This window comes from Erinaceus europaeus, chromosome 7 (assembly GCF_950295315.1).
Source record: "Erinaceus europaeus chromosome 7, mEriEur2.1, whole genome shotgun sequence".
NCBI lineage: Eukaryota > Metazoa > Chordata > Mammalia > Eulipotyphla > Erinaceidae > Erinaceus > Erinaceus europaeus.
In genome coordinates this window covers 15,391,162-15,417,637 of record NC_080168.1, presented here as the reverse complement: position 1 = coordinate 15,417,637, position 26,476 = coordinate 15,391,162, and the positions used below count along the sequence as shown (strand labels likewise).

The 26,476-nt window shown below is 53.0% G+C and overlaps 1 protein-coding gene across 1 annotated transcript in view; it reads right to left on the bottom strand.

Moving 5' to 3' along the window:
* Positions 1-1,526: 1,526 nt before the first annotated feature.
* LOC103111353 (cilia- and flagella-associated protein 65) overlaps positions 1,527-26,476 on the bottom strand; it is a 25,219-nt gene continuing 269 nt past the window's right edge. The window contains exons 2-22 of the mRNA XM_060193396.1: positions 24,833-24,917; positions 24,259-24,504; positions 23,070-23,294; positions 21,653-21,811; positions 21,294-21,435; positions 20,233-20,361; positions 17,881-18,094; positions 13,988-14,164; positions 13,419-13,485; positions 13,179-13,289; positions 9,920-10,111; positions 9,655-9,813; positions 8,342-8,485; positions 8,013-8,126; positions 7,770-7,877; positions 5,841-5,885; positions 4,797-4,996; positions 4,330-4,458; positions 2,688-3,128; positions 1,796-1,933; positions 1,527-1,695 (exon numbers count right to left, since the gene is read on the bottom strand). Of these exons, the coding sequence (XP_060049379.1) occupies positions 1,584-1,695; positions 1,796-1,933; positions 2,688-3,128; positions 4,330-4,458; positions 4,797-4,996; positions 5,841-5,885; positions 7,770-7,877; positions 8,013-8,126; positions 8,342-8,485; positions 9,655-9,813; positions 9,920-10,111; positions 13,179-13,289; positions 13,419-13,485; positions 13,988-14,164; positions 17,881-18,094; positions 20,233-20,361; positions 21,294-21,435; positions 21,653-21,811; positions 23,070-23,294; positions 24,259-24,504; positions 24,833-24,917 (3,337 nt within the window). The 3' untranslated portion in view covers positions 1,527-1,583. The remainder of the gene's footprint in view (positions 1,696-1,795; positions 1,934-2,687; positions 3,129-4,329; positions 4,459-4,796; positions 4,997-5,840; positions 5,886-7,769; positions 7,878-8,012; positions 8,127-8,341; positions 8,486-9,654; positions 9,814-9,919; positions 10,112-13,178; positions 13,290-13,418; positions 13,486-13,987; positions 14,165-17,880; positions 18,095-20,232; positions 20,362-21,293; positions 21,436-21,652; positions 21,812-23,069; positions 23,295-24,258; positions 24,505-24,832; positions 24,918-26,476) is intronic.

The window sequence follows — 26,476 nt, the reverse complement described above, 5'->3', positions numbered from 1 at the left end:
AGGAAGGAGATGGGACATGACCGGGGGCCCAAACTCTGGGGGCTGAGAAGGTCCTGGGGGAGCAGGCCAGCCTCCTTACAGGCCAAGAAGCGTCAGGAACAGCGTGGACTGGAAGCTGGCTTTCCACCCGCACAGGCGCGCCTTTCCTGGGTTACAACGCCCCGTGCCACCCAGGAGAGTCTGCTGGGGTTACCGCGCCTCCAGCACCCGGGTGCGGGCAGGGCCAGGCGGGCGGGGCCGGATGGGAGCCGGATGTCCCCTGGGAGCGGTTGCGGCGGCAGGTGTCTGCGTGGCGATCGGGCCGGGCCCGGGGACCAGTGTTGCGCGGCCGCCCCTGCCTCACGCGAGCCGAACGAACAAAACGCTCAGGTCCGGTTTGTGCGAGGGGCTCGTCGCGGGGCGGGAGCGGAGGGCCCGTTCCGGGCGGCGGTCCTCCCTCGGTGCTCTTCGGGTCCGGGTCTCGGAGTGGAGGTGCCCCCCCCGCCCCCGCCCCCGTTCCTGTCCCCGTCCCTGTCCCCGGCCAGTAGCTGCCGCGCTCACCTGCGCGCCTCTGCGGCTGACACGTCGGCTGCCGCCTTGGCAGGTGCGCACCTGGCCCGCCCCTCCCCCGCCGCCCGCTCCCCAACCTGCACCCTTAGCTTGTGGCCCAGCCGGGCTCCAGCACGCACTTATACGGCCGGTTCAGTCCCCGCCCCTGGACACACACTCTCTTTCACGCACACACACACACACACACACACACACACACACACACTCACACCTGTCCGTGCACCCGTTTGCCCGGGGCAAATATTGACTCAGAGGAGGCGGAGCGTCCCCCCCCCCAACGCCTTCCCGCCCGAGCTCTGGGGCGGGAGAGCCTGGAGGCCTCGGTAGAGGCGCGCGCGGGGGGTGGGGGTGGGTGTCGGGGACTTGGACGCCTCTGGAACAACACCAGATGTCACTTTTCCACCTACTTGCCTCTGGTTTGGGGGCGGGGAAAGCGCTGAATGCAAAAGCTAAAGGCAGGTTTTGTTGTTGTTGTTGTTTTTAAGGGGGGAAGCTGTCTGGGGGAGCAGGAGGTGGGTATGGTGGGGCGTCCTCCGGCCTGGTGTTCGGATTCAAGATGGGAGCTGCTTAGTAGGACCTGTGGTCCCAGTGTCTGGTTCTGGGCCCGCTGGCTGCCTCAGTTTCCCTTCTCTCACAGATTTCCTAATCTCACCAGGACGCTGACAACAGGAGGGGCCGATTGGTGCCGGAGCAGGTGGGGACAGGGGAGCGGTGGACATGTCGCCCCAGGGCCACCTGTGCGCTGACCCCGCCTGGCCTGGCGATTCCAGCAGAGACAGAGGCCAAACGTCCCCAGCGCCCCCTGCTGGCCAGTCGCGGCCCAGCTGCGCCACCTGCTAGTCATCGGGCACCTGGGTGGCTCCCTTGCTCTGTCGCCATCAGAGCTCTCTGGAGTGTCTCTCCCCCACCCCGTCCTCGTCCCCGCGTTGCGGAAAGAAAATCAAGGCACATATAGAAAAGAAAAAGCAAAGCAAAGCAAAGAAAAGCAAAGCCTAGGTGCTTTACTGGCGGGGCAGTGGAGGGGCCTGGAGGAGCTAGGGCTGTGCGCCGAAATCCACATACTCCTCGGAGGACGCCTGTTGCCATGGATAGGGCCCCTCCAAGGGTTGTGAGCCGAGCGGCACCGTCAGGAGCTGGTCAGTGTTTCTGGAAGACAGAAAGCCGTAGGTGGGGGTGGGGATGAGGCTTGGGAGGACATGCCAGCGTTGCTCCCTTCCCCATCGCCTGTGCTCGCGGGCGCCCCCACCTGGCGTGGCCCTGCGGCGGCAGAGCGATGACGCGCGGCCTCGAGGTGAGTACCACCTCTCCTCGGCTGGCCTCCACCAGGATGTTCTGCAGCATGTTCTCCAGCAGCGCTTCCTGCAGGCTAGTGAAGCTGGGGAGCCTGAGGGGTTTGAGGAAGATGCCTTGGTCAGCGTTAGTTCCAGGCCTCCTTTTTGCTGGGCTCTCTAACTGCCCCCCCACCCCCACCCTTGTCCCCAATTCACAGACGCTCAGACAGTGGCTTTAAGAGACAGAGTTGCGGGTGGGAGTATAGCATAATGGTTATGCAAAGAGACTTTCATGCCTGAGGCTCTCAAGTCCCAGGTTCAATCCCTCACACCGCCATAAGCCAGAGCTGAGCAGTGCTCTGGTAAAAAAGAAAAGAGAGAGAGAGAGTTGCAGGACAGGCGGCTGCTGGTGGAGTGGAGACTGGAGATAGCTCACTCAGTAGAGTGCATGTCTGAGGACCAGGATTCAAGTCCTCAGGCCACCATATGGGAGCACCACTACAAAGGAGAATCCTCACAGGTAGAGCAGGGCTGGGGAGTCTCTCATCTCTCTCTGCCTCTCTTTTTCTCTGGCACCCTCTACTGAGAGAGAAAAGGGATGGACAGATGGACACACACACACACACACACACACATGGTGCGGGGGTGGGGATTGGGCAAGTCAGGGCTTGATAACCCTGGTAGCAGGTGGGGCACAGTGCAGTGTGAAAAGAGGCGACATCTCTCCCAGCCTAGAAGCCTGTTTCAGAGACCATAGAACCCTCCAGCTAAGCCCTGGAGGGAGATGCAGGGAGCATCTTGGAGAGGAAGATGGGGGAGTGACACACTCCATCACCCCCGTCACAGACAGCCCTGCCTCTGGCTCACCGCCTGATGGCCTCCTTCTCCTGTTTCTCTTGCTGTTCCTTCACCATCACCTTGAGCTGCTGCTGCCACCGCAGAGAGTCCTGGGGTCTGGGCTGCAGCAAGTCACCCTCAGGCAAGGACTGCTGGTCCTCCCCCTCTTCTGCCTCCTCCTCTTGCAGCTCCTCCTCCTCCTCTTCCTCTTCCTCCTCCTCCTCTTCCTCCTCCTCTTCCTCTTCTTCCTTCAGCAACTCCAGCCCTTCCTTCCTGTGCTTCCTCTCCTGCCTCTCCAGGCCGATCCTGTACTCACAGCTGGAGGAGGTCGAGTAGTGGGGTGCCCCAAAGAATAAGTTCTGGGTCTTGATGTTGGGTACCTCCTCATTCCAGAACTGGGAAAAGTAGGGTATCTGCTCTACCAGGCTCTGGCCCATGGCTTCGTGGAAGGTCCTGTCTTCCAACAGGCTCCTGGTGGCAGAGAGGAGGAGATGGTCCTCACTGAGAGACCTTGCAGCTGCCTTGGGATGGGGGAGGCTTTGGGGGGAGGTATCCTGGCATCAGGAACCCCCAGAAATTCCTCCCTTCTGCATCCACAAATAGAAGCCAAGTGGTGGAGGGGAGGCCTTGGTCACTTATCTCTACTGTCCTTTTCTTAAAATAAGGCATCTTGAAAGGGACTGTGAAGTGCACACCTGGTAAAGAGCACATGTTACAGTGCACAAAGGCCTGGGTCCAAGCCCCTGGCGCCCACCTACATGGGGAAGCTTCACAAGTGGTGAAGCCATTCTGTGGATGTCTCTCTGTGTATCTATCTTCTCCTTTCAATTTCTCTTTGTTCCTTCAAATAATATATATTTTTAAATTTATTTTTCCTTCTGTTGCCCTTGTTATTTTACTGTTGTTGTTATTGATGTTGTCATTGTTGGATAGGACAGAGAGAAATGGAGAGAGGAGGGGAAGACAGAGAAGGGGAGAGAAAGACAGACACCTGCAGACCTGCTTTACCGACTGTGAAGTGACTCCCCTACAGGTGGGGAGCCGGGGGCTCAAACCGGGATCCTTAGGCCGGTCCTTGCACTTCATGCCACGTGCGCTTAACTGCTGCACTACCACCCGACTCCCTGTTCCTTCAAATAAAAGAAAGGAAGAAAGGGGGAAAAGGGGGAAATGGTTTCTGGGAGTGGTGAATTTGTCTTGTTGGTACCAAGCCCTAGTGATAACTGTGGTGGCAATAAAGGAAGAAGAAGGAAAAGGAAGAGGAAAGGAAGGATGGAGAAGAAGGAGAAGATGAGGGGAGGAGGGAGGAGGAGGAAGAGGAGGAGGAGATACCTTTTGGCCCCATGAGTTCTTCGAGGTGTGTGTGGGTTAATGGGGGTAAAGCCAGGAGGCAAGGTACACAGATGGGGGGTGGGAGGCCTAGGAAGATGACAGGCCAGCTTTGGACCTCACTACCTGCCTAGTGAACTCAGCACCCAGCCCTGGGGATCCCTGTGCTTGCTCCAGGAGTCTCCCTGGAGGACTGGGTGCCCCCACATTGGGAGGGAGTCCCATTTTACAGGAAAAGAAGGGCTGGGTGTATTTTGGGGGGGCTTCAGGTAGATGGCTTTGGCTGGATTAGCTAGAGACACAGGGTGGGGGTGGGTCTGAGGACTTGGGACTCTGCCGTCACCTGATGATGGTGGTGAGACAGTCAACCAGGACCTGCTTCTCCTGCCGGGATACGGGCACCCAGCTGACTGTGGAGTTGTCCACGAAACCGTCTGGCTCCTCCCCGGAGGTCTTCCTCAGGGGCAGCTCCCTGGGGCAGGCAGTGACAATGAGTGACCCAGGTGAGCCACTGCACAGAGGACATAGATAGTCAGAGTGGGGGATGGAACTTCCAGACTGAGTCTAGATTCAGTGCTGCCACACTGGGAGAACTAAATAAAGCACTCAGCCAGCACAGTACTGGGAGAGGGGACAGGGACAAAGTAGGGAGACTCACCTGGGCCCCCTCTCCCTGCCCCAAGGGGGCTCTGGCTCTGGTATAAGCAGTCATTGCAAGGGGCACTCTGGACTGGGAGTTCTTGCCTGCCCTGGAGTGGGAGAGGGGCAGGAACAGAGCCTCCTCCCTCTGCCCAAACCCTGACTGCTCACTGGTGCAGGAAGTAGCAGGGGAAGTCGGAGAAGCTGGCCAGAAAGTAGTCGATGGGGTGGGTGCGGGCAGTGAGGCTCAGGCAGAGCATGGCCGGCTTTGGGGGGTTTGGGCACGGCCAGACCGCCTCCTCCTGGGCATTCTGGGCATTCCAGCTGGCTGGTCGATTGATGGGCTCCTGGTTCTTGATGGGGGGCAGCGTCTTTTTTTGGGGGGAAGGAATGGGTGATAGGTGCTGGGGGGCTGCAGTCCCATCAGCAGTGGGACCCCTAACAGCCGCCGCCCCCCCCCACCTTATGGGTCACACTGAGGTATGACTCTACCCACTGACACTTAAAATTTTTTTAAATTATCTTTTATTTATTGTATAGAGACAGCCAGAAATTGAGGGGTAGGGGGTGGTAGAGAGGGAAGGAGATAGAGAAACAACTGCAACACTGCTTCACCACTCACAAAGCTTTTCTCCTGCAGGTGGGGACTGGTGACTCAAACCTGGGTCCTCGTGCATTGTAACATGTGCGCTCAATCAGGTGCACCACTACCTGGCCCCAACACTTTTTTTTTAATTGCCACCACGGACATGGTTGGGTCCTGTGCCATTAATCTATCACTCCTAATGATCATCTCCCTCTTCCTTCCTTTTCTTTCCTCCTCCCTTTCTTCCTCCCTTTTGTTCTTTCTTTCTCTTTCTCTACCTTCTTTCCTTTCTTCCTTCCTTCCTCCCTCCTTTTCTCCCTCCCTCTCATCCTTTTCTCCTTCCTGCCTTCCTGCCTTCCTTCCTGCCTTCCTCCCCATCCTCTCTCTCCCCCCTCTCTTATTTGATAGGATAGAAAGAAATTGAGAGGGGAGATAGGGAGAGAGAGAGAGAACTTCAGCCCTGCTTAGTTACTCGTGCAGCTCCCTCTCCCTGCAGGTAGAAACCGTATGTTCTCAACAAGATGTACCCCCTCTCTCCCCTTCTGGGTGGCTGGGCCTAGTTCTATGTGGGGAAGCGAGCAGGACCCTCAGCCCAGGCCATGGGTGTGGGTTGGGGATTCCAGCCTCACCTTGTACCTCCTCACGGGCTCACAGGCTGTACAGGTCATCCTTTTCTGTGGAAATGGAGACGCCAGCTTACAGGCAAGGGGCCTAGAGGGATGTCCCTCTTCCAGGCCACCCAGAGGACACAGGGGGGAGGGCACCCGCTTCAGTCTAGCCACACCTCTGCCAGCACCTTCCCTGGGGAAGTGCAGCCTGCAGACAGGGGGGAACCTGGTTATCCTGCTGAAGGGGAGAAGGGGGTACCACTGGGCCAGCACCCCAGGGACCCTTGTGCCCTGGGGTTTCATGGCTGCAGAAGGAAGTAGCCTCCTAGGAGGGTGGCTTACAAATCCCTCTGTTGTGCCCTCAAAGCTGATTTGCATTCACTGTGGGGTCAGAGCCACAAGGGCAGCAGTGCCTCTCCAGGGGTTCAGTGTGCTGGGCATGGCGCCCCCTGTGGGGCTGGGAGAGAAGCTCAGCGTTGAAGGGCAGGCCTTGCAAGCCTGAGGTTCCTGGGTTTGACCTCCAGGACCATCATGTGCCAGAGCTGAGCAGTGCTCTTTTCTCTCTCTCTCTCAACATTTACAAACACCTACACAAGGAGACTGAAATTGGGGTGGAACCCAGATGAATTTTTTGCTCATGTTGATTCTCAATCTCCCCCATAAACTCTCCTGGCCATGGCTAGTGGCTGTTTATTGGGTGAAGGGCACATAGTAGCTCATTTCCTCCTCAGGACAGCTCTGTGAAGCAGCAAATGTTCTTGGGCCAGTAGAATGGCTCACTTGTGTAGTGTGCTGCCTTGCCATGTGCAAGGCCCTGGCTTGAGCCTGGCCCTCAACACATTGAAGGAAGCTTCAATGCTGGGGTCTATTTCCCTCTTTCTCTTTCTGCCTCTCTGTCTCTATAGAAACAAATCAGTAAACATTTAAAAATAGTCTTTAAATTTTTAACTTTAACCTAGGCGGATGCCTGCCAGGTTTGAGACCACACTGGGAGAGTTTCAGTGCTGTGGTGTCTCTCCACCCCCTCCTCTGTCTCTGCTTCTCTGTGTCTGAAAAAGTCATCCTGGAGTGGTGAAGGCCGAGTGACAACAACAACTAAAATAAATAAATAAAAATCAACTTGTTTTATTTGTTTTTCTTTTCTGTGTGGTGCTGGGGATGTGTGAAAGTCTAGTACCACCAGCTAAGGTCAGTTTCACCTTTTTATTTTTCAGGGAGAGAATGGAGGGGGAAACCAATTCTTCATCTATGGAATAGAAACCAGTGCCAAGGCTCAGGGCTCAAACCTAGGGCTTTGAACTGGGTAAAGTCTACACTCTGCTGGCTGAGCTGTCTGTCTCCTGGATTTCTAGAATAAGCAGCATTTTAAGTGTTTACAAAGCAGAGAGAAAACTGCAGCAAAACCTCCTGTGACTGTCGTGAAGCCTAGACAATACACATGTAGAGGGGGTGCTCTCGTCTTTTCTGCACACTACCTCCGGGTTATCCTGAAGCTAGTCCCAGATGCCATCCTACCCCCGTCTACAGAGGGGGAGACTGACAGCAGGAGCACCTTGACCATAGAGCTAGAAATTCTCAAAGTGAGGAGTCAAAACCAGGTGTGTTGTTTCTAGAACCTTCACCTGACCCCTTTGGCTCCCCATCTCCCATCAGAGCTGAGATCTGTCTTGCTGTTTCCAGTGGCCAGCACTTAGCAGGTGCTCTTGAAACACTAGCCATGGGAGGTGGGGGTGGGGGTAGTCAGCTGACCTTCTGGACCCAGAGTCTCTTGGCAGACATGATGGTTAGTCTGATGGGGAAAGTCGAAATCTCTCCTGTGTGTGGGAGCAGGTCAGTTCTGATCATCACCTCTGTCCTCTCTTGTAAGGCCAGTTGGTCCCCAAGCCCATTGCCCATGCCTCCTCCCTTCCTCATGGAGACATTTCTGGGGTGTTGCCCTGGGCCCCTCACCTTGACCTTCTTGTCTGTGATGGTGAATTCCACTTCCTGCCTTGCCTTTTCCTCATTCCACTTCTGCAGTTCCTGTTGGAACTGTTGCAGGAGCTCCAGCTGGTACACCTGGACCGGAACCGGAGGAGGAGGCAGCAGCCTGCAGCCAGACCTGCCTGCCTGTGCCACAGGCTCCCCTCTCCCGGGGCAGTGGGGTCCCCTCAGCTCTGTCCCTTCCCACCTCCTCCTGGAGGCTGGGCCTACCTTGCATATAAACTCCAGGCTGTAGAAGCTGGCATGTACTGAGGCCTTCAAGGTCACCACAATGGGGAGCGTCTCCCCAGGAGCCACCTTCCCAGTTATGGGACTTATGGACACCTGTGGGGTTGGGGGAGGGATCTCTGGAGTGTCACAGGAAAGCAGACGGATGGGGCAAAATGGGATGGGACAAGAAGGATGAGGTAGAATGGGGTGGGGTAGGATGGGATGAAGTAGGATGGGGATGGGGAGGGCTAGGGTGGGATGGGATGGGTGGGGTAGGGTAGCATAGGTTGGTGGCCTTAGTTCTGCAGAGACATGGCCGGCCACCTCACCTCCCCCAAGTACACAGGCTTCAGCTTCCAGACAAAGAAGATGGTCTCCTTCTTGGAGACATTGTTGAAGAAGAGCAGGCGGCTGCACTTGCTCTGCACAGGGATGTTTCCCAGGGAGATGTTCGACTGGGACAGGAAGACAGTCTGTGGGTGCACACAGCACAGCAGTGGCTGGGGGAGGGGGAACAAGAGGCACAGACAGCACTCCCAGCCCCCAGTGCCTCAGTCGACCAGGGACCATGGTGAACGACCTGGGCTCTTGACCCTCACATTGGCTTCTGGGGATGCAATACCACAGCCTTCCATCATTTTATTTTATTTTAGACAGCGAGAAATGGAGAGGCAAGGACAAGATAGAGAGGGAAAGAGACACTTGTAGCCCTGCTTCACCATTCATGAAGTTGTTCCCCTGTAGGGAGGGACAGGGGATTCAAACCCAAGTCCTCGGGCATGTTAACGTGCACTCAATTGGGTGTGCCACCACCTGGTCCCACGGCTGCTCTCATCTTCTGGGGATGGGGGAGCTGCTCAGAGCAGAGAACACAGGGAATATTCTTCAAGGCTTCCCATAGATGCAGCTGGGTTCATGCGAAAGCCCACAGTTCCTACCATTAACATGGGTGTGAAAGGGCTGAGAGATCAGAGGTCTCTCAAAGACAGCCCTGAAGCCAACAGCATATGAGCTGCTGAAGGATGGCTGTGAATGGACGGCTGACCAACCACTGGCACTACTGCCATGCACAGAAGAGGACTGAGAACTCATGGAGGGGCACTTTCCCTGTGCTTAGATCCTGAGTGCCTCTAGAGCTGGGATCTCCTGACTCCCAGGTTCTTCACAGTGCTCACCCCAAAGTGGGCATCTAGCTGGGGTAAGAGTTGGAAGGAGAGAGAGAGAGAGAGAGAGAGAGAGAGAGAGAGAGAGAGATCATAGCCTGGGAGGTGGGGAGGTGATGGCTCCTCATGTGGACAGGTGATTGCAAGTGGTGGCTGGGTGAATGGGAGAGGAATGCATTGCAGAGGAGTCACTGAGCCCCTAAATCTCCCAGTGACATTCCACTGTGTCTGCTGGAGGGATGGCACTATGTGAAAATCCTCTCCCAGTGTCCAAGACCAGGAGGGCTTCTCTCCTCCCTTCTGGACTCCATCCCAGTCCCCAGAGAGGAAGGTTTTACAGCAGGGGGGGCTGGTCCCAGGTCCCCCCCCCACCTTCCATGCTTCTGGGATCCACTCCATTTCCTTCCCAGCCTCCCCATCCCTCTGATCTCCCTACCCAGGTCCTCAGCCTCCCCCCAAAGCCTCGGGTCTCCTCCCACCTGCCCGGGAACCGTCAGCCTTGAATGTGTGGAGCTGCTGTCCAGGGAGGAGATGTTGTGGAAGAAGGCGGTATCCCCCATCATGTGGGGGTCGTAGCCTACCCCCTGGAAGCGGATGATGGCAGAGTTCCAGCCCACGATGTGGATGGGCACGTCCACCTGGGGCATGAAGTGGGGGTTGGGGGGTGCTCAGAGCCAGGCCTGTCCAGGAAGCTGGCTCTGACCCCCACCATCCCCATATACAGAGCCCCAGGGCCCTGCTCACTGTGTAGGTTCTGGCCTCGATGGGCGAGAAGATCCACAGGACCGGGGCGGTGGTGCCTGGTGGGATCTCTCCATAGGGGTTGAGGCAGGTGAAGACGGGGTGGTCAAAATTCTTTTCCTGGACCTGGGATAGGATGCTGGTCTGGATCTTATATGTCACAGGCACGGAGCCGCCGTTGTACAGCTCATAGACCTGCAGGGGTCGGGAAAGGGGACTCTTCAGAGTGGCTCACAATGCAGGGATCCTGGGGCCCTGTGTCCACTGTGAGAGAGCAGTGTGCTATCTGTGAGGTTACCCCTACTGTCCCCGAGCCCGCCTGGGTACCTCTGACTTCCTTATGACCCTATCATGAATCTACTCTCAGCCCGTAGTTGCATCCTAGGCTAGTCTGGATCCTTATTTGGTTCTGTGCTCTGTTTGACTCTGTTACAAGGGGGAGTGGTTGTCCCTGGGTCGGGCTTTAGGGAAATGTCCTGCAGGCAGCCTTGAGGTTCTTCCCAAAGTCTGATTGCCTGTAAGGCTGCTACTCTCCATACCTGCCACTAGGGGGAAGTCTTGTCAAAGAACTGAGGTTCTCCAAGATTTTTAATACCAAAGGCTGAGAATCAAGGGCCTCCAGGGAGAGGCCAGAGATGGTCCAATCCTTTACTTTATGTATGTATGCATGTGTGTGTATGTACGTATGTATGTATGTATGTATGTGTGTGTATGTATGTGTGTATGTATGTATGCATGTATGTATTTAGAGGTGCCAGAGCACTGCTTCACTCTGGTTTGTGGTGGTGCTGAAGATTGAACCTGGAGCCTCAGAGCCTCAGGAATCAAAGTCCTTCACATGACCATTACACTGTCTCCCTAGGCCACAGACCCTTCACTTTAAAGAGGGGAAGACAGCAGAAGCCAGATAGAATCATCCCCTATGTTATAACTGCACTATCCACTGTAGGCAAAGTTCTGGAATCATCCTAACCAGCCATTGATAGGTGGCTAGGTAAAGAAATTATGGGGCATGTACTCAGTGAATATTACTCAGTCATTTATAAAAGGATGACATTGTGTCCTTTGGGACAAAATGAATGGAGCTGAAAGTGATTATGCTAAGTGAAGTAAGCAAAGAGGAGAAAGACAGCTGCTGGGTGGTTTCACTCATAGGTGGAGTAAAGATGAGTAGAGCAAACAAGCCTGCAAAAAGAAATGATGATCAGGCTTGGGCAGTGGCTCACCCTGTTGAGTGCACACAGTACCATGAACAAGGACCCAGGCTCAGGTCCCTGATCTCCACCTGCAGTGAGGGGGGATTAATAAGTGAATTATTTTTTTTAATTCTTTTTAAAAACATTTATTTATTCCCTTTTGTGGCCCTTGCTGTTTTATTGTTGTAGTTATTATTATTGTTGTTACTGATGTCATTGTTGTTGGATGGGGCAAAGAGAAATGGAGAGAGGAGGGGAAGACATAGAGGGGGAGAGAAAGATAGACACCTGCAGACCTGCTTCACTGCTTGTGAAGCGACTCCTCTGCAGGTGGGGAGCTGGGAGCTCAAACCGGGATCCTTACACTGGTCCTTGCACTTGGTGCCATGTGCACTTAACCTGCTGTGCTACCGCCCAACTCTCAAATAAAGGTCATTATATAGCTTTATGGGGATCCGCCTTCCAGAAAGATGTTGTTTTTAGAGCAGTGACTTTCAACTTGTGACTGAAACCTTCTAGTGACCAGGTCATGGGGCAGAGGTTAGCATATACAACATGACACAGATGAAATAAAAAAGAAGACTTCTAGGCAATTGAGATGTGACACATGTTACAGTGCGCAAGGACCTGGGTTCAAACCCCAGGTCCACACCTGCAGGGGATGGGAAAGCTTTGTGAACAATGAAGTAGGCCTGCAGGTGTCTCTCTTTCTCTTTCCTCTGTCTCCCCCCTTCCCTCTCAATTCTCTTTGTCTCCACACAAAAATAAATGAAATAACAACAAAATATTTTTAAAAGAAATAAAGACGGCTTTCATCAGAGTACGTTGCATGGAGTAGTGAAACACATTACTTTGTGATGATCTTGTTCTTCTAGGGTTATTGTCCAAAACATATCCATCAGAGGGGCCAGGAGAAGGTTCACTTGGTAGAGTGCATGCCTTACCATGTGTGAGGCCCTGGGTTTGAGCCTTGACCCCACACTGGAGCACCATGGACGGCACTACACATGGCAGAGCGGTGCCGTGCTGTCTCTCCCACTGTTTCCAAGATCAGAGGAGATTGGGTGTGTTCAGGGTGATAGGGCCATAGACACTCTATCCCTCTCTTCCTAAATTAAGAGTGAAAAACAATGGGCTCATGGGGGAGGGGTTCAGATGGTGGTGCACCCAGTAGAGCTGCTACAGTGCACAAGGACTCAGGTTCAGGTCCTCGGCCTCCCATCTACAGAGGGGAAGCTTCACAAGTGGTGAGACAATGCTCTCTCTCTCTCTCTCTCCTCTACTTCTTTTTTTAAAAAATATTTATTTTATTTATTTATTCCCTTTTGTTACCCTTGATGTTTCATTGTTGTAGTTATTATTGTTGTTATTGGTGTGGTCGTCATTGGATAGGACAGAGAGAAATGGAGAGAGGAGGGGAAGACAGAGGGGGAGAGAAAGATAGACACCTGCAGACCTGCTTCACCGCCTGTGAAGCGACTCCCCTGCAGGTGGGAAGCTGGGGGCTTGAACTGGGATCCTTACACCGGTCCTTGTGCTTTGCGCCACCTGTGCTTAACCCCTGTGCTACCACCCGACTCCCTCTCCTTCTCTACTTCTGTCTGTATCCAAAATAAATAAATAAACTAAAAAAAATTTAAAAGAAAGAGGAGGAGGAGGTGAAGAAGAGGAAGAAGAGCAAGAGGAAGAAAAGAATGAGCTAGGGAAGGCCACTGAGGGGTCACATTCAGCATGCCCGAGTCTCTAGGTTAGTTCCTCAGCGCTACAGTAAAAGTGTGTGTGTGTGTGTGTGTGTGTGTGTGTGCGCGCGCACGCGTGTGCGCATATGGGGGTGTGATTCATGGTCAGTGGCACTTGTAATGGTCTGTGTCAGGGGAGGCCTTCCCAGCTTCTGCATGGGAATTTGACAAAGGACTTAGAACCAGGAAGCCTAACCTTGGGATTTAACCTGCAACCTCACATCTCCAAGTGAGGTCTTTGTCTTCTGCCACTCAGGGCTTTTGCCACTCTTTCACCAGCTGATGCAGACACACTGAGCAGCCCCCATGGTGATGGTGACCACTGACCTGCCTTGGGGGCAGCTTGTTCCCAATGGGGACAGGGATGAACTGGTGGCTGGTGGAGATAAAGTGCACGTACTTCTGCTCTAGCTTCACCGTCACGCCTATGAAATTCAGCTGCAGACAGAAAGTCCATGGGAAGGACTAAGCATTCCAGCAGAGAGAGTGGCACCCTCCTTCTAGGGGCTGCTGGTCCCCACACTTCTCTGGGCCGTCTGGGGCTAGGGCCAGGATGTGGGGCCTCACCAGAATCTCCCGGCCATGGGACACCTTCAGGAGCACAGGGAGGCGATCAGTGCCCACAAACAGGTGTCTGAAAGGGAGGTGACAAGTCCAGGGGTGAGTGACGGGGTCTGGAGACACATGGGAGCATGCATGGTAAAGCCACATTCTGTAGCTTTGAGCTCGGTTGCTCCCACGAAGGAAGATGTGGGAGTCTCTAAGTTGGGAGGGGCTGAGAGGGAGGGGAGTCACACCTCCCACACATGGGAGAATGGGGTCCTCCTGGGGTGGGGTATAGCCACTCAGGGCACCCTGTGGTCACACTGTGTGAAGCTAGGCTCTTCCAAGATCAGGGTGTTATAATTAAGTTATTACAATTTTATCAGAGAACTGCTCAGCTCTGGCTTATGGTGATGCTAGGGACTGAACCTAGGATGTCAGAACCTCAGGCATGAAAGGTGTTTGCAGTATAACCATTATGCTGTCTTGCCCACTCTAGGATTAGGGTGTGTGTGTGTGTGTGTGTGTGTATGTGTGTCTGTCTGTCTGTCTCCAGGACTGGAAATACAGAGGAAGGCAGGTAGAAGGAGCACCTGTATTTGAGCTCTACCACCTGCTCCTGTCCAGGACTCAGTTTCCCCTCCTTTGGGTGGATGGAGAATATGCGATTATCCTGTGCACGCATCTGGTGCAGCTCGGTGGGGTCCAGCTCCATCTGCTCTGCCCACAGCTCCATGTGGATCTGCTGGTCACTAGGAAAGAGAAAGGCCCTGGAGAGGGCCCAGGAGGGGAATGGAGAGCCACATGGAGCATCAGAACCAGGAAGCTGGAGCTGGGAGCTGTGGCCATGCCTCCCCCCTTGCCTTCCCCTCACTGGCAAGCTGTCCTAGGCGCGGCTGAACCAAGGCAGCCCCTGGTTTCATAATGACTTCAACCCAGGAACAGAAACAGGACCCAGGGACTAAACAGGAAGTGGAGATCAGGATGCCTAGTGTGGGTTCCAGGGCTAAAGGGGTCACAGTATATATGGGTCACTTTAAGCTGGGCACTGACCCTGGTGGAGTTTCCGTGACAAAGCTCTAGGTATGGTCACTTGAGGTACTTACAATTTCCAAGAGCATCCCCCCAACCCTGGGAGACCCCAAGAAGGAAGGTGTCTGGGCAGAGCTGGTTCTTGCTATGGTCTGAAGCATGAATGGGAAGGGAATCAATTCCCTTAATCTGGTACTCAACATAACTGGCCAGGCAAATGACACAGGTGTGACTCCAAGTCACACTCTGAAAAGGAGGACCTCTTCATCTCTGGAGACGGCCCAGGCTGCCACCCACCCTGCCCACCATGGGCAACGGACATGAACAGAGAACAGCCATAAGGGGCACATAAACTGCCAACACACATTTGAAAAAACCTGGGAGAAATGCCAGTCTAAATGCCCTCAAAGCAGTCTCAGAAATGGAAGAAGGTAGCTGCGTGCCGTGCTGATGAGTTAGTAAGAGCAAACCTTTGCCCTCAGATGAAGGCAGGGCGAGAAGGGACTGCTACCAGCTGACGAGTAGGAATTTTGCCAATATATACTAGAATAAAGAAAAATGGAGGGGGCTGGGCTGTGGCGCACCTGGTTAGGTGCACATAGTACAAGACACAAGGACATATGCAAGGATCTGGGTTCAAGCTCCCACTCCTCACCTACAAAAGGAAAACTTCACAAGTGGTGAAGCAGGTCTTTCTCCCTCTCTGTCTCCATCTCCCCTCTTGATTTCTCTCAGTCCTATCCAAATGGCCACCAGGAGCAGTGCATTTGTAGCATTGGCACTGAGCCCCATCGATAACCTTGGAAGCAAAAAAAAAAAAAAAAAAAAAAAAAGGAAGAAAGAGAAAGAAGGAAAGAAAAATATATGCCCAGGGTCTAGGAGATGATGGTTCAGTGGGGAGGGTACCTGAAAACCTGAGTCTAAGTACCAATACCACAAAGGAACTCTACAGATGGATGGTACCATGGTAATCCCATGGATGGTGGAGTGGTGGTTCAGTCTCTCTCTCTCTCTCTCTTTCTCTCTCTCTCTACCAGAGTACTGCTCAGCTCAGGCTTATGGTGGTATGTGTATGGGGGGATTGAACCTGGGACTTTGGAGCCTCAGATATAAGAGTCTCTTTGCATAGCCATAAAAAACTGAAGCTTTAACTCAGTGGTGGCTCTCCTATGGACCTTTCTGACATCACCCCCACCCTTACCGCCCAAGTAGCTTTTGTTTCCTTTTTAAAGTTTCACGCAGAGACAGGTAGAGAGGGAGACACACTGTAGCACTGCTCCATCATCTATGGAGCTTCTCCTGGTGCTGGTGCCATGGTGCTCCTGTGTGGGACCAGGGCTCAAACCTGGAACTTTACACTCCTGGGTTAGCTGCCCTGTGGTCCATGGTCCACATTTCTACTCTGAGGACCTGATGGGTCTGATATGATCTGCTGGGACTCTGACCCCAGAAAGGATCAGCCAGTGACTTTGTGTGAGCACAGAGGAATGATTCACCCCTTAAATGGAGGCCCCATTTCCCCAGGCCAGGAGCATAGGCAACAGAGGAGGGGGCTGCAGGGAAGGGGCAGTGGTCTTGCTCCCCATCCTACATCCTTCACCCCAGGCTTGGGGTTCTCACTGCCTCCTGCCCACTGCCACCAAGCCCACTTTCCTACCAAGTCTTCTTGGGATTAAAACCCTCCAACTGTTGCCCATGAGCTCAGCAGAAAGGGGCTAGAATGTTCGGCTAGCCACCTAAGAGACAAAGAAGTGGGCAAAGGAGGCCCGGCTGGCTCAGGCCTTCCAAGGAAGTTTCCGTGAGCCTGGAATCCTGACTGCAGCACACAACACCTTTCTGGAGCTCAGATGAGCTCTCAGTGGAAGGGCCAGTTCCGCCGACACCACACTCACCTGGGTGCCCAGCCCCCTTGGTCCTCTGCTCCAGAGGATGTGAGCTCCAGAGTCCCTTGCCAAAGTCCCCTGCATCTTGTGAATGGTGTATTCCTGCCAAAGTCAGACCTAATCCTCCTCCCCCAGGCTGCAAGCCCACCTGCCAGGTTTCCCCAAACCTCTACACTCCATGTGGAAAAAGCCCAGGGCATGAAGGGCCCAGTTTGTTTGGCTCTGTGTCCAGGCCTGGGGAAGGGTGCTTTCCTGGCAGACAGCCTCTACCTCTCCTGCCTCCTCTCCAGCCTCAGCAGGTACCCACTCCCCCCACCTTGCCCCCAAGCAGGCCTGACCCTCTACTGGGTTTTTTTGGGGGGGTCCAGGGTGCCCCAGAACCTAGCATAGTGCTAGACATGCAGAAGCAACTATCAGGGGACCCGGTGGTGGCAGACCTGGTTGAGTGCATACATTACAGTGTGTAAGGACCTAGGTTCAACCTCCCAGTCTCCACTTGCAGGGGGAAGCTTCATGAGCTATGAAGCAATGTTGCAGGTGCCTCTATCTTTCTCCCCATCTCTATCTCTCCCTTTCCTTCCAACATCTGTCTGTGTCTATCAAAATAAAAAAGTAGGGGTCGGGCGGTGGCGCAGTGGGTTAAGTGCATGTGGCGCAAAGTGCAGGGACCGGCGTAAGGATCCCAGTTTGAGCCCCCGGCTCCCCACCTGCAGGGGAGTCGCTTCACAGGCAGTGAAGCAGGTCTGCAGGTGTCTATCTTTCTCTCCCCTTCTCTGTCTTCCCCTCCTCTCTCCATTTCTCTCTGTCCTATCCAACAACGAATTGCGTCAACAAGGGCAATAATAATAACCACAACGAAGCTACAACAAGGGCAACAAAGGGGGGAAAAATGGCCTTCAGGAGCGGTGGATTCATGGGGCAGGCACCGAGCCCAGCAATAACCCTGGAGGAGGAAAAAAAATAAAAAAATAAAAAAAAATAAAAAAATAAAAAAGTAAATAGACCTGAAGCAAATATCAGTAGAAGCCACCCAGGCCACTGTCCAAGCTCCCACCTGGGTGATGCCAGCACCTCTGAGCCTGTTACTGATGGGACCCAGCCACTCCTGTGGAGCGACCCCAGCCCCAAGATGGTCCTTACCCATCACCCACCTGGCCTCCTCCCTTCACACACCAGCCCCCATCCCCCCAGCAGTCTTACCAGTCCAGGGGAACCACTCCCTTGTTCTTCAAGCCCAGGAGCACCACGGAAGGCTGGGCCTCCAGCGGGGCAGCTCCAAAGTTGAAGTCCAGCTTCAGAGGAGTGAAGATAGAGGGGACCTGGCTGGTGCTGGGTGGGGCCATAACAGGGGCTCAGAGACAGAGATAAGAAGCGGGCAGGGGGTGGGGTGGTGCCCTCTCTTGGAGGTGGTTGGAGAATCTAGGGTCTCTGGGGCCAGGGGTGGGCTTGACATCAGGCCTCTAGTCAAACGCTGTCTTCCTCAGGGATCTCTAGAGATGGGCATGAATTGGGGGGGATGGTGGGGAGATTGGAGGCCACTTCTTGGACAGGGCCTGGCACAGAGGGCTCACCTGTTCCGCGTGGGGACCTTGTAGGTGAGCTCCCCAGGGGTAGGGCCACGCTCCAGGTAGCTGTTGAGCAGGTCCAGGGAGAAGAGGCGCCACAGCTGCTTCCGGGTGATGCCCTGAGCGCTGCCCATGGCACAGATGTCCAGGACAGAGAGGAGGGGGTACACAGCCACCAGGAGGACACGGCACAGCTCCTGCTTGGCCCCAACCTTGTTATCTGGGATTGGGGGCAAAAGATGAGGAAGGCAGAGGACTGGGCTCCCAGCTTCCCCAGACCCCTGAGCAAGGTGCTCCAGAACCTCATCAGAGCTGTGCTCATGGGGGTGGGCCCCCCAGAAACAGCCAGCCCTGTCTTGCCACTTTCCACCCACCAGGTACTGCCCTGGGTGCTTCCCACACACCATTCGCCTTCAACCTGCACCATTCCTTGTTTTCACAATCTTGCCACTATTTTTTTTTAAAGTATTTTATTTATTCATGAGAAAGAACCAGACATCACTCTGGTATATGTGCTGCCAGGGATTGAACTTAGGACTTCATGCTTGAGAGTCAGTGCCTTATCCACTGCACCATCTCCTGGACTACTCTTTCTACTATTTTACTGAGATATAAATCATACATCTTAAAATTAACCCTCTCAGGATGCAGAGACAGCATAATGCTTCTGCAAACACCTTTCATGCCTGAGGCTGTGAGGTCCCAGCTTCAATTCCTAGCACTACCATAAGCCAGAGATGAGCAGGGCTCTGATGTCTCTCCCCATTACTCCTCTTCTCTCTATCATAATAAAAAATAAATTATTTAAAAGGTGAACTCTCTCAATATATATAATTTAGGAATTGTTTTCCTCTATGACTGAGTTCTAGAACTGTATCATTATTCCCCATAAGAAGTCTGGTTCCAAGGAGCTGTCGTTTGCCATTCATGCCTCCACCTCTAATGACCATTCACCAATTGTGATAGACCTGCCTGCTCTGCCCCTTCCCCATGAAAGGAGCCATGGTGTATGACATATGGTCACTGGCTTTTTGCACTCAGTGCCATCCTTCAAAGCTCGTCCACATTCATGGTAGCATATGTGATGCTGTCCAGCCCTTTCTCCAGCCTGGGTCCCCTAATTAGCCTCAGTTCAACAGGGGAGGAAACTGAGGCCCGGGGAGGTTGAACAACACACTAAGATCAGCGCTGGGGGCAGGGTGCAGTCCTCAAGTTCATATTTTTTTGTATTACTGTTGTTGTTGTTGCTATTCCTTTGACCAGACCACTAATGTTGGGGATTGAACCTTGGACCTTTGGTACCTCAGGCATGAGAGTTTTGTTGTGTAAACTGCTGTGTCATCTCCCTGGCCAAGTTCATACTCTCAGCCCTGGGTTCCTTACAGTTGGCTTCAGGCCTGACCAGTGACAAGTTCATACTTTTTTTTTTTTTAAAAAAATATTTATTTTATTTATTTATTCCCTTTTGTTGCCCTTGTTGTTTTATTGTTGTAGTTATTATTGTTGTTGTTGTCATTGTTGTTGGATAGGACAGAGAGAAATGGAGAGAGGAGGGGAGGACAGAGAGGAGGAGAGAAAGCGAGACACCTGCAGACCTGCTTCACCGCCTGTGAAGCGACTCCCCTGCAGGTGGGGAGCTGGGGTTCGAACCGGGATCCTTATGCCGGTCCTTGTGCTTTGCGCCACCTGCGCTTAACCCACTGCGCTACAGCCCGACTCCCGACAAGTTCATACTTTTAAAAGATTTATTTGTTAATGAGAGATAGAGAGAACCAGAGCATCACTCTGGCACATGTGATGCTTGGGATTGAACTTGGGACATCATGCTGGAGAGTCCAGTGTGTTTTTCCACTGTGCCACCTCCTGAGTGCTCTCAAAGGCTCCATTTTATTTATTTTATTTAGTTATTTTCATTTATTTATTTGATAGAGACAGAGAGAGAAATTGAGAAGGGAGGGGGAGATAGAGAGGGAGAGAGACAAGAGACACCCGCAGCCCTGCTTCACCACTCGTGAAATTTCCCTCCTCCTGCAGGTGGGACCAGGGGGCTTGAATCCAGGTCCTTGTGCACTGTGATGTGTACACTTAACCAGGTGAACCACTGCCTGACCCCAAAGACCCCATTTTACAGAAGAGAAGGTTGAGGCTCCATTTAGGAAGCTACAGGACTGTCTATGACCCCACAGGAAATTCACATGGATCCAAATGCTATGAGTCCTCTGCAAACCTGGTGCATTCAGACAGACACCCAGACAGACAGATGGATGGCCTTGCCCACTCCCCCATTCTGTATCCTCTCCCTCCCTCCCCCCACAATCCCTCCCTAGACCCGGTGCTCCATGCAAGAGGGCCTGATACCTCTGGGGGAAATGAGAGAGTAGCTGATGGTCCAGGTGAACCGCGCTCGGCACAGGGGACAGGCAGTCACATAGATGGTGTCCTGAGATCGAGGTGGCATGCTCCCTTCTGTCCGATCCAGTTTCAGGGCTGCTCAGGGAGTGGGGGGACCCAAGGGGTGTCAAGGGCAGAGGAGGTTCTCATAATAGGCCAGAGGGGCCCGACCTCACCCATGCCTTCACATGCCCCCTCCCTGGACTCAGGGGACAGGTTGGAGAGCAGGGCCCTCCTCTCACACCAAGCCAGAGCGGAACAACTCTTAGTGTGACTGGTACCCTCAGGGCACTCTGTTCCACTGTGAAGTCCATGCCACTGACTAGCCCCCACAGGACAGATGAGGAGGCGAGGCTCAGAGAGGGCGGCTCCCTGCTCATGGCCACACAGCTGGACAGTAGAAATGCTGTTTTTTTCCTAAATTAGTATTTCCTGAGAAGTGTTATGCATGTACAAACTATTGTATTCACTGTCAAATGTAAAAACAATAATTCCCCAAATAAAGGAAAAATATTAAAATAAAATTATTATTTCATTTTTGGAACACTTTACTTGCTTATTGATTGGACAGAGACAGAGAGAAATGTACAGGGATGGGAGAGAGAAAGAAAGACAGCATTGCTTTCTCCACTCGTGAAGCTTCCCCTGCAGGTGGGAACGAGGGGCTTCAACCTGGGTCCTTGTACATGGTAGCATGTATGTTCTACTGGATGAGGAAGTCTTCTGAGTTGCGTGTGTGTGTGTGTGTGTGTGTGTGTGTTTTAAAATTGGATAGAGACAGAGAAGTGAAGAAGGGAGGAGGAGACAGAGAGGAAGAGAGAAAAAGAGGCACCTGTAGACCTGCTTCACTGCTTGTGAAGGCCCCCCCTCTGCAGGTGGGGACTGGGAGCTTGAACCCTGATCAAACTCAAACCAGGTGCCACTGCTTGATGCTTAATGGCTGAGTTTTAAGCCCTGCTCCGCAGCCCCAAACCATGAACTAATTGGTCGGCGCCCTTCACCACCTGTTCCCGCCAGCGCGCCAGTACCCTGGGACTCATTGCAGCTGCCCTCGGCGTCCAGCGAAAGGCGGTAGTAGAGGACGCAGTTGCCATCGTTCTGAAGCACCAGGCTTCTGGTCTCCTGGCTGTTCACCAGCACGTTTCCGAAGTCGAGCTCCTTCTCCTTGGTCTGAGGATCAGAGTCAGCCAGCCCTCCTCCACCCCCCAGGCCCAGGCGCACCCCTACCCCAGCTTCCGAGAACCCCCCAAGAAAGGCAGGCCCAGGGGTGTAAGCCAGGGGGCAGAGGGTTCCTATCTGCTGCCCTCTAGGAAGTGGGCACCCCGTTGCCTCCGCTCCCAACTTTGCCCTTACCCCACCCGGGCACATCCCAGGCTCTGCCACTCACAGAGAGGCTACTGCTGATGCCCAGGCCCACCAGCCGGAGCTTGTAGTGGGTGGTGGCAGGGGGCTTGACTTGGGGAGGCAGGCCCCCGTCCCAGACCCAGGCTCCCACATGGAACAGGTACTTGGTCTCCTCCAAAGGGCTGAAGGTCCAGGTCAGCGTCTGGGGGGTCAGAGAGGGTGTCTGGGAGGGCACCCCCACCCCGAGACACCCAGGTTGGCAGCCTGAGGTGCCATACGCCCTGTACTGGCACCTCCCCTGCCCCACTGGTTCAGCGACATTGTCCTCCCGCTTGGCTTTCTAATGAGAAGCTGGAGACTCAGAGAACTGTGGTCCTTTGCCCGTGGACACACAGCAAGGCACTGAGAGTCTGGGTGTAGAATTCCCAGCCCTGCACCTCCTTGCTGGGTGGGGACTTTAGTGGTTTTTTTTTTTTATTTATTTATTGATTGATTCATGAGAAATGATAGGAGAGAGAAAGAACCAGACATCACTCTGGTACATGTGCTGCCGGGGATCGAACTCAGGACCTCATGCTTGAGAGTCCAATGCCTTATCCACTGCGCCACCTCCTGAACCACTTTTTTTCCTATTCTAAATGCTAAATTTTCTTTGTCAAATGGGAAGGTGAGGATGGGGTGGGGTGGGGGGGCTGAGTGGGAGGTGCAAGACCAGGGAGACAACATAATGGTTCTGTACAAAAGCTCTCATGCCTGAGGTCCCAAAGTCCCAGGTTCAGTCCCCCAGCACCACCATAAGCCAGAGTTGGGCAGTGCTCTGGTAAAATAATAAATAAACAACCAAGGCTGGGGAGATAGCATAATGGTTCTCCAAAAGATTCTCGTGCCTGAGGTTCTGAAGTCTCAGATTCAATGCCTAGTACCACTGTTGCTAGAACTGAGCAATGCTCTGATCATTATTTCTCTTATTTGAAAAAGAAAGAAAGGGGTGGGAGGTAGACAGCATAATGGTTATGCAAACAGACTCTCATGCCTGAGGATCGAAAGTCTCAGGTTCAATCCCCGAACCACCATAAACCACAGCTGAGCAGTGCTCTGGTTAAAAAACTGTCTTTTGGTGGTGGGAATGGTGTTTATGTACACTAAAATAAAAAATTAAGGAAGAAAGGAAGAAAGGAAGGAAGGAAGGAAGAAAGAAAGAAAGAAAGAAAGAAAGAAAGAAAGAAAGAAAGAACTCTTGTGCCTGAGACTCCCAAGTCCCAGGGTTAGTCCCCAGCAGCACCATAAACTAGAGCTGAGCAGCATTCTAGTAATAGACAGACAGACAGGCAGGCAGGCAGGCAGGCAGACAGACAGACAGATGGGATGTGCACAGAGGAAGCCCTGCCAAGGAGAAGCCAGAATAGGAGCCCAAGACACAGGCGCAGCTGCCAGCACTGCACCAGTCCCAGTCCACTCACGAGGTTCTCGTTGGGCTGGATGCGCCCCCTGGCGGGCTGGACTGCTAGCAGCTTCCGGTGCTGCTCGGACACCCTCCACTCGAAGTCCAAGGGTAGGCGAGAGGGGTTGCTCAGGGTGGAGACGCTGGTGGAGGAGCAGCCCACCCAGGTGGGCTTGAAGAAGATATTTTTGCACGTGTCCAGCTGCAGCTGCAGTGGCTCCTCACGGCTCTGCAGGATCACCTTCTAAGGCCAGAGGAGAGGGGGAAGCTCAGGCCATCTCCTGGGCAGTCCTGAGCCCACTACCCTGACCCCAGGCCTCCCACCCCATCACCACCTTCAGGGGCTCCTTCCTTTGGGACCTCTGCACCCCTCCTGGCCAGACTCCACAAGGTGAACAGGTAGTGATGGAGCAGGAGAGCAAGTATCCACCATGATAAAGGCAGTCCTGTCCCCACTGTGACATTCTAAGGAAGGAGCAACTCCTTGACTGGTTTCTTTTTTTAAATGTTTTTAAAACATCTATTTATTTATTTGATGTGACAGTGAGAAATTGAGAAGGGAAAGGGAGCTAGGAAGAGAGAGAAAAATATAAGAGACACTTGCAGTACAAGCTTCCCCTCCTGCAGGTGGGGACCAGGGGCTTGAACCTGGATCTTTGCACATTGTAATAATGTGTTTGCTCAATATGATAAGCCACCACCTGGACCCCTCCTTAGCTTCTTCTTCCTTTTAAATTTTGATTAGTGATTTAATATTGATTTACAAAATTACAAGATGGCAGGGGTATAATTCCACACCGTTCCCACCTCCTGACTTAGGAAAGTCATAGGCAGGGCCAGGTGGAGGCGCACACACTACCAGGTTTCAGCCCTGCTTCCCACCTGTAGGAAGGAAGCTTCATGAGCTCTGAAACAGTGCTGCAGGTGTCTGTCTTTCTCTCTCTGTATCTATCTCCACCTACCTTCTCAATTTATATCTGTCATATATATACATATATATTTCATATATATGTATATATATGAAAAATGGCCACAAGGAGTAGTGGATTCATTGTGCAGGCACTGAGCCCCAGTGATAATCCTGGTGGCAACAAAAACACTAAAACATTGAAAGAAAAAAAAAAGTAAAAAAAAGTTGCAGACACCAAACTAGAAGGAGGACTCAGAAAAAGGGTCCCCCTCCCCCGGCCCAGTCCCCTGCCCCCTACCTTGAGATACTGGGGACAAAGGTTGAACTGCAGGTAGAGAGAGTGCTGCTTCCAGGCAGTGCCCTTGGGGTAGGTGCTGACAATCAGGATCTGATGGGCCCCTGGGGCCACAAGGCCTGAGCTGGGGCGCAGGAAGATGTCTGAGCTGCTCTGGGAGGCCAAGGTGAAGGTCAGCAGCAGGGAGCCCTTGTTGGTCAGGAGGAGGCTGCGGTAGGAGAGGTCACCAGGGGGCACTGCAGGGAACAGCTGGGGGCAAGAGGGAAGGGACTGCACTCAGCTCTAGGCCCCCTCAAACACACACACACACACACACATTCTCTCTCTCTCACACATACATACACACACACACACACACTCTCACACATACATACACACACATACACACACACTCACACATACACATACACACACACTCTCATACATACATACACACACACACTCACACATACATACACATACACACTCACACATACACACTCTCACACATACACACACACACATACTTGGGCTCAGCCAGGTCACATAGCACAGTCAACACTTGGGGGAACAGGGACTAGAGGGGAACACGGCCCACCTCCAAACACAGCTTCTGTCCCTCAGGGAGCTCCAGATGGGGACGGAGACGTGGGGATAAAGGGCAGGGGATAAAGGGCGTGGGCCTGGGAGACTCAGGACTTCAGGACATACTCTCTCCAGAGTAAGCAAAACTTTCCTTTTGGGGAGGGGTCCAACCAGCCTTTGGAGAACCCACTCTTCAGGGATCCTGTGCCAAAGCTCTAGGACCAGCTCCCCCTTCTAGCAGATTTTCACAAGGGTGACTGGGGTGAACCCCACTTTGAGAAAAGGAAACCCTCAGCTGGCTCAGCTTCCTGGCACTGCTTAAGCTTCACAGCCAAGGAACCTAGAGAGGCAGAGGTGGGCTGGGGAGACAGCATAGTGGTTATGCAAACATTTTCATGCCTGAGCCTCTGAGGTCCCAGGTTCAATCTCCAGCACCACCATAAGCCAGAGCTGAGCAGTGCTCTGGTCTTTCTGTATCTTTCTCTCTGAAAAGCTTTCAGAAAACAAAACAAAAGTTGGGGCTGAGTGGTGGTGCACCTAGTTGAGCACACATGTTATAGCACACAAGGATCTAGGTTCAAGCCCCTGGTCCCCACCTCCAGGGAGGGAGCTTCATGAGTGGTGAAGAAGGTCTTCAGGTGTCTGTCTGTCTGTCTCCCTCTGTCTATTTCCCCTTCCTCTCAATTTCTGGCTGTCTCTGTCCAATAAATAAGGATAATAAAAAATTAAGTTTAAAATAGAAGAAGTTGGTAGTTGGGCAGTAGTGCAGTGGGTTAAGTGCAAGGACCAGCGTAAGGATTCTGGTTTGAGCCCTCAGCTCCCCACCTGCAGAAGAGTCGCTTCACAAGCGGTGAAGCATGTCTACAGGTGTCTATCTTTCTCTCCCCCTCTGTCTTCTCCTTCTCTCTCCATTTCTCTGTCCTATTTAACAATGACAAAATCAATAACAACAACAATAACAATAATAACTACAACAATAAAACAAAAGGGAATAAATAAATATTTTTTAAAAATAGAAGTTAAGTTCTTCTATTTTCATACTGGTTCTACAAAAAGACTTTCATGTCTGAGGCTCTGAGATCCCAGGTTCAATACCCAGCACCGCCATACACCAGAGCTGAGCAGTGGTGTGTGTGTGTGTGTGTGTGTGTGTGTGTGTGGAAAGCAATGGCTCCAAACTGCTGACTGGGATTCCTCTGCTCTGCTGGGGCAGCAAGTGCACATGTGAGGTGGTGTGGGGACACCCCAGGGCCAGTGTCCACTAGATGGCAGTAACAGCCCTAGAAAACTGGGAGTGGCTGGCTCAGAGAAGAGAAATACAGGTGTCCTGGACCTCCAATGGTGCAGGTTTGGGAATAGGTCACTGGGGGGAGTAGGTCACTGGGGGGAGGTGCAGGATCTCCCCACTAACACTGTGCCTGAGTGGCCTGTCCCCTGCAATGCAAGCCAAGAGGCAGAGAGGATGGGTACAGAGATCCTCATGGGTAACAGGTGGGAATGGGGGCAGCCAGGCTGTAACTAGGTGGTCTGGTCCCAGGATCTGAGTTTCCAGTTGTTCTAATGCAGAACCAGAGCTCAAACCCAGGGCCTTGCCTGTGCCTAGCTATGCTTTCTTGTTTATTTCTGAGACAGAAACAGAGAGACAGACAGAAAGGAG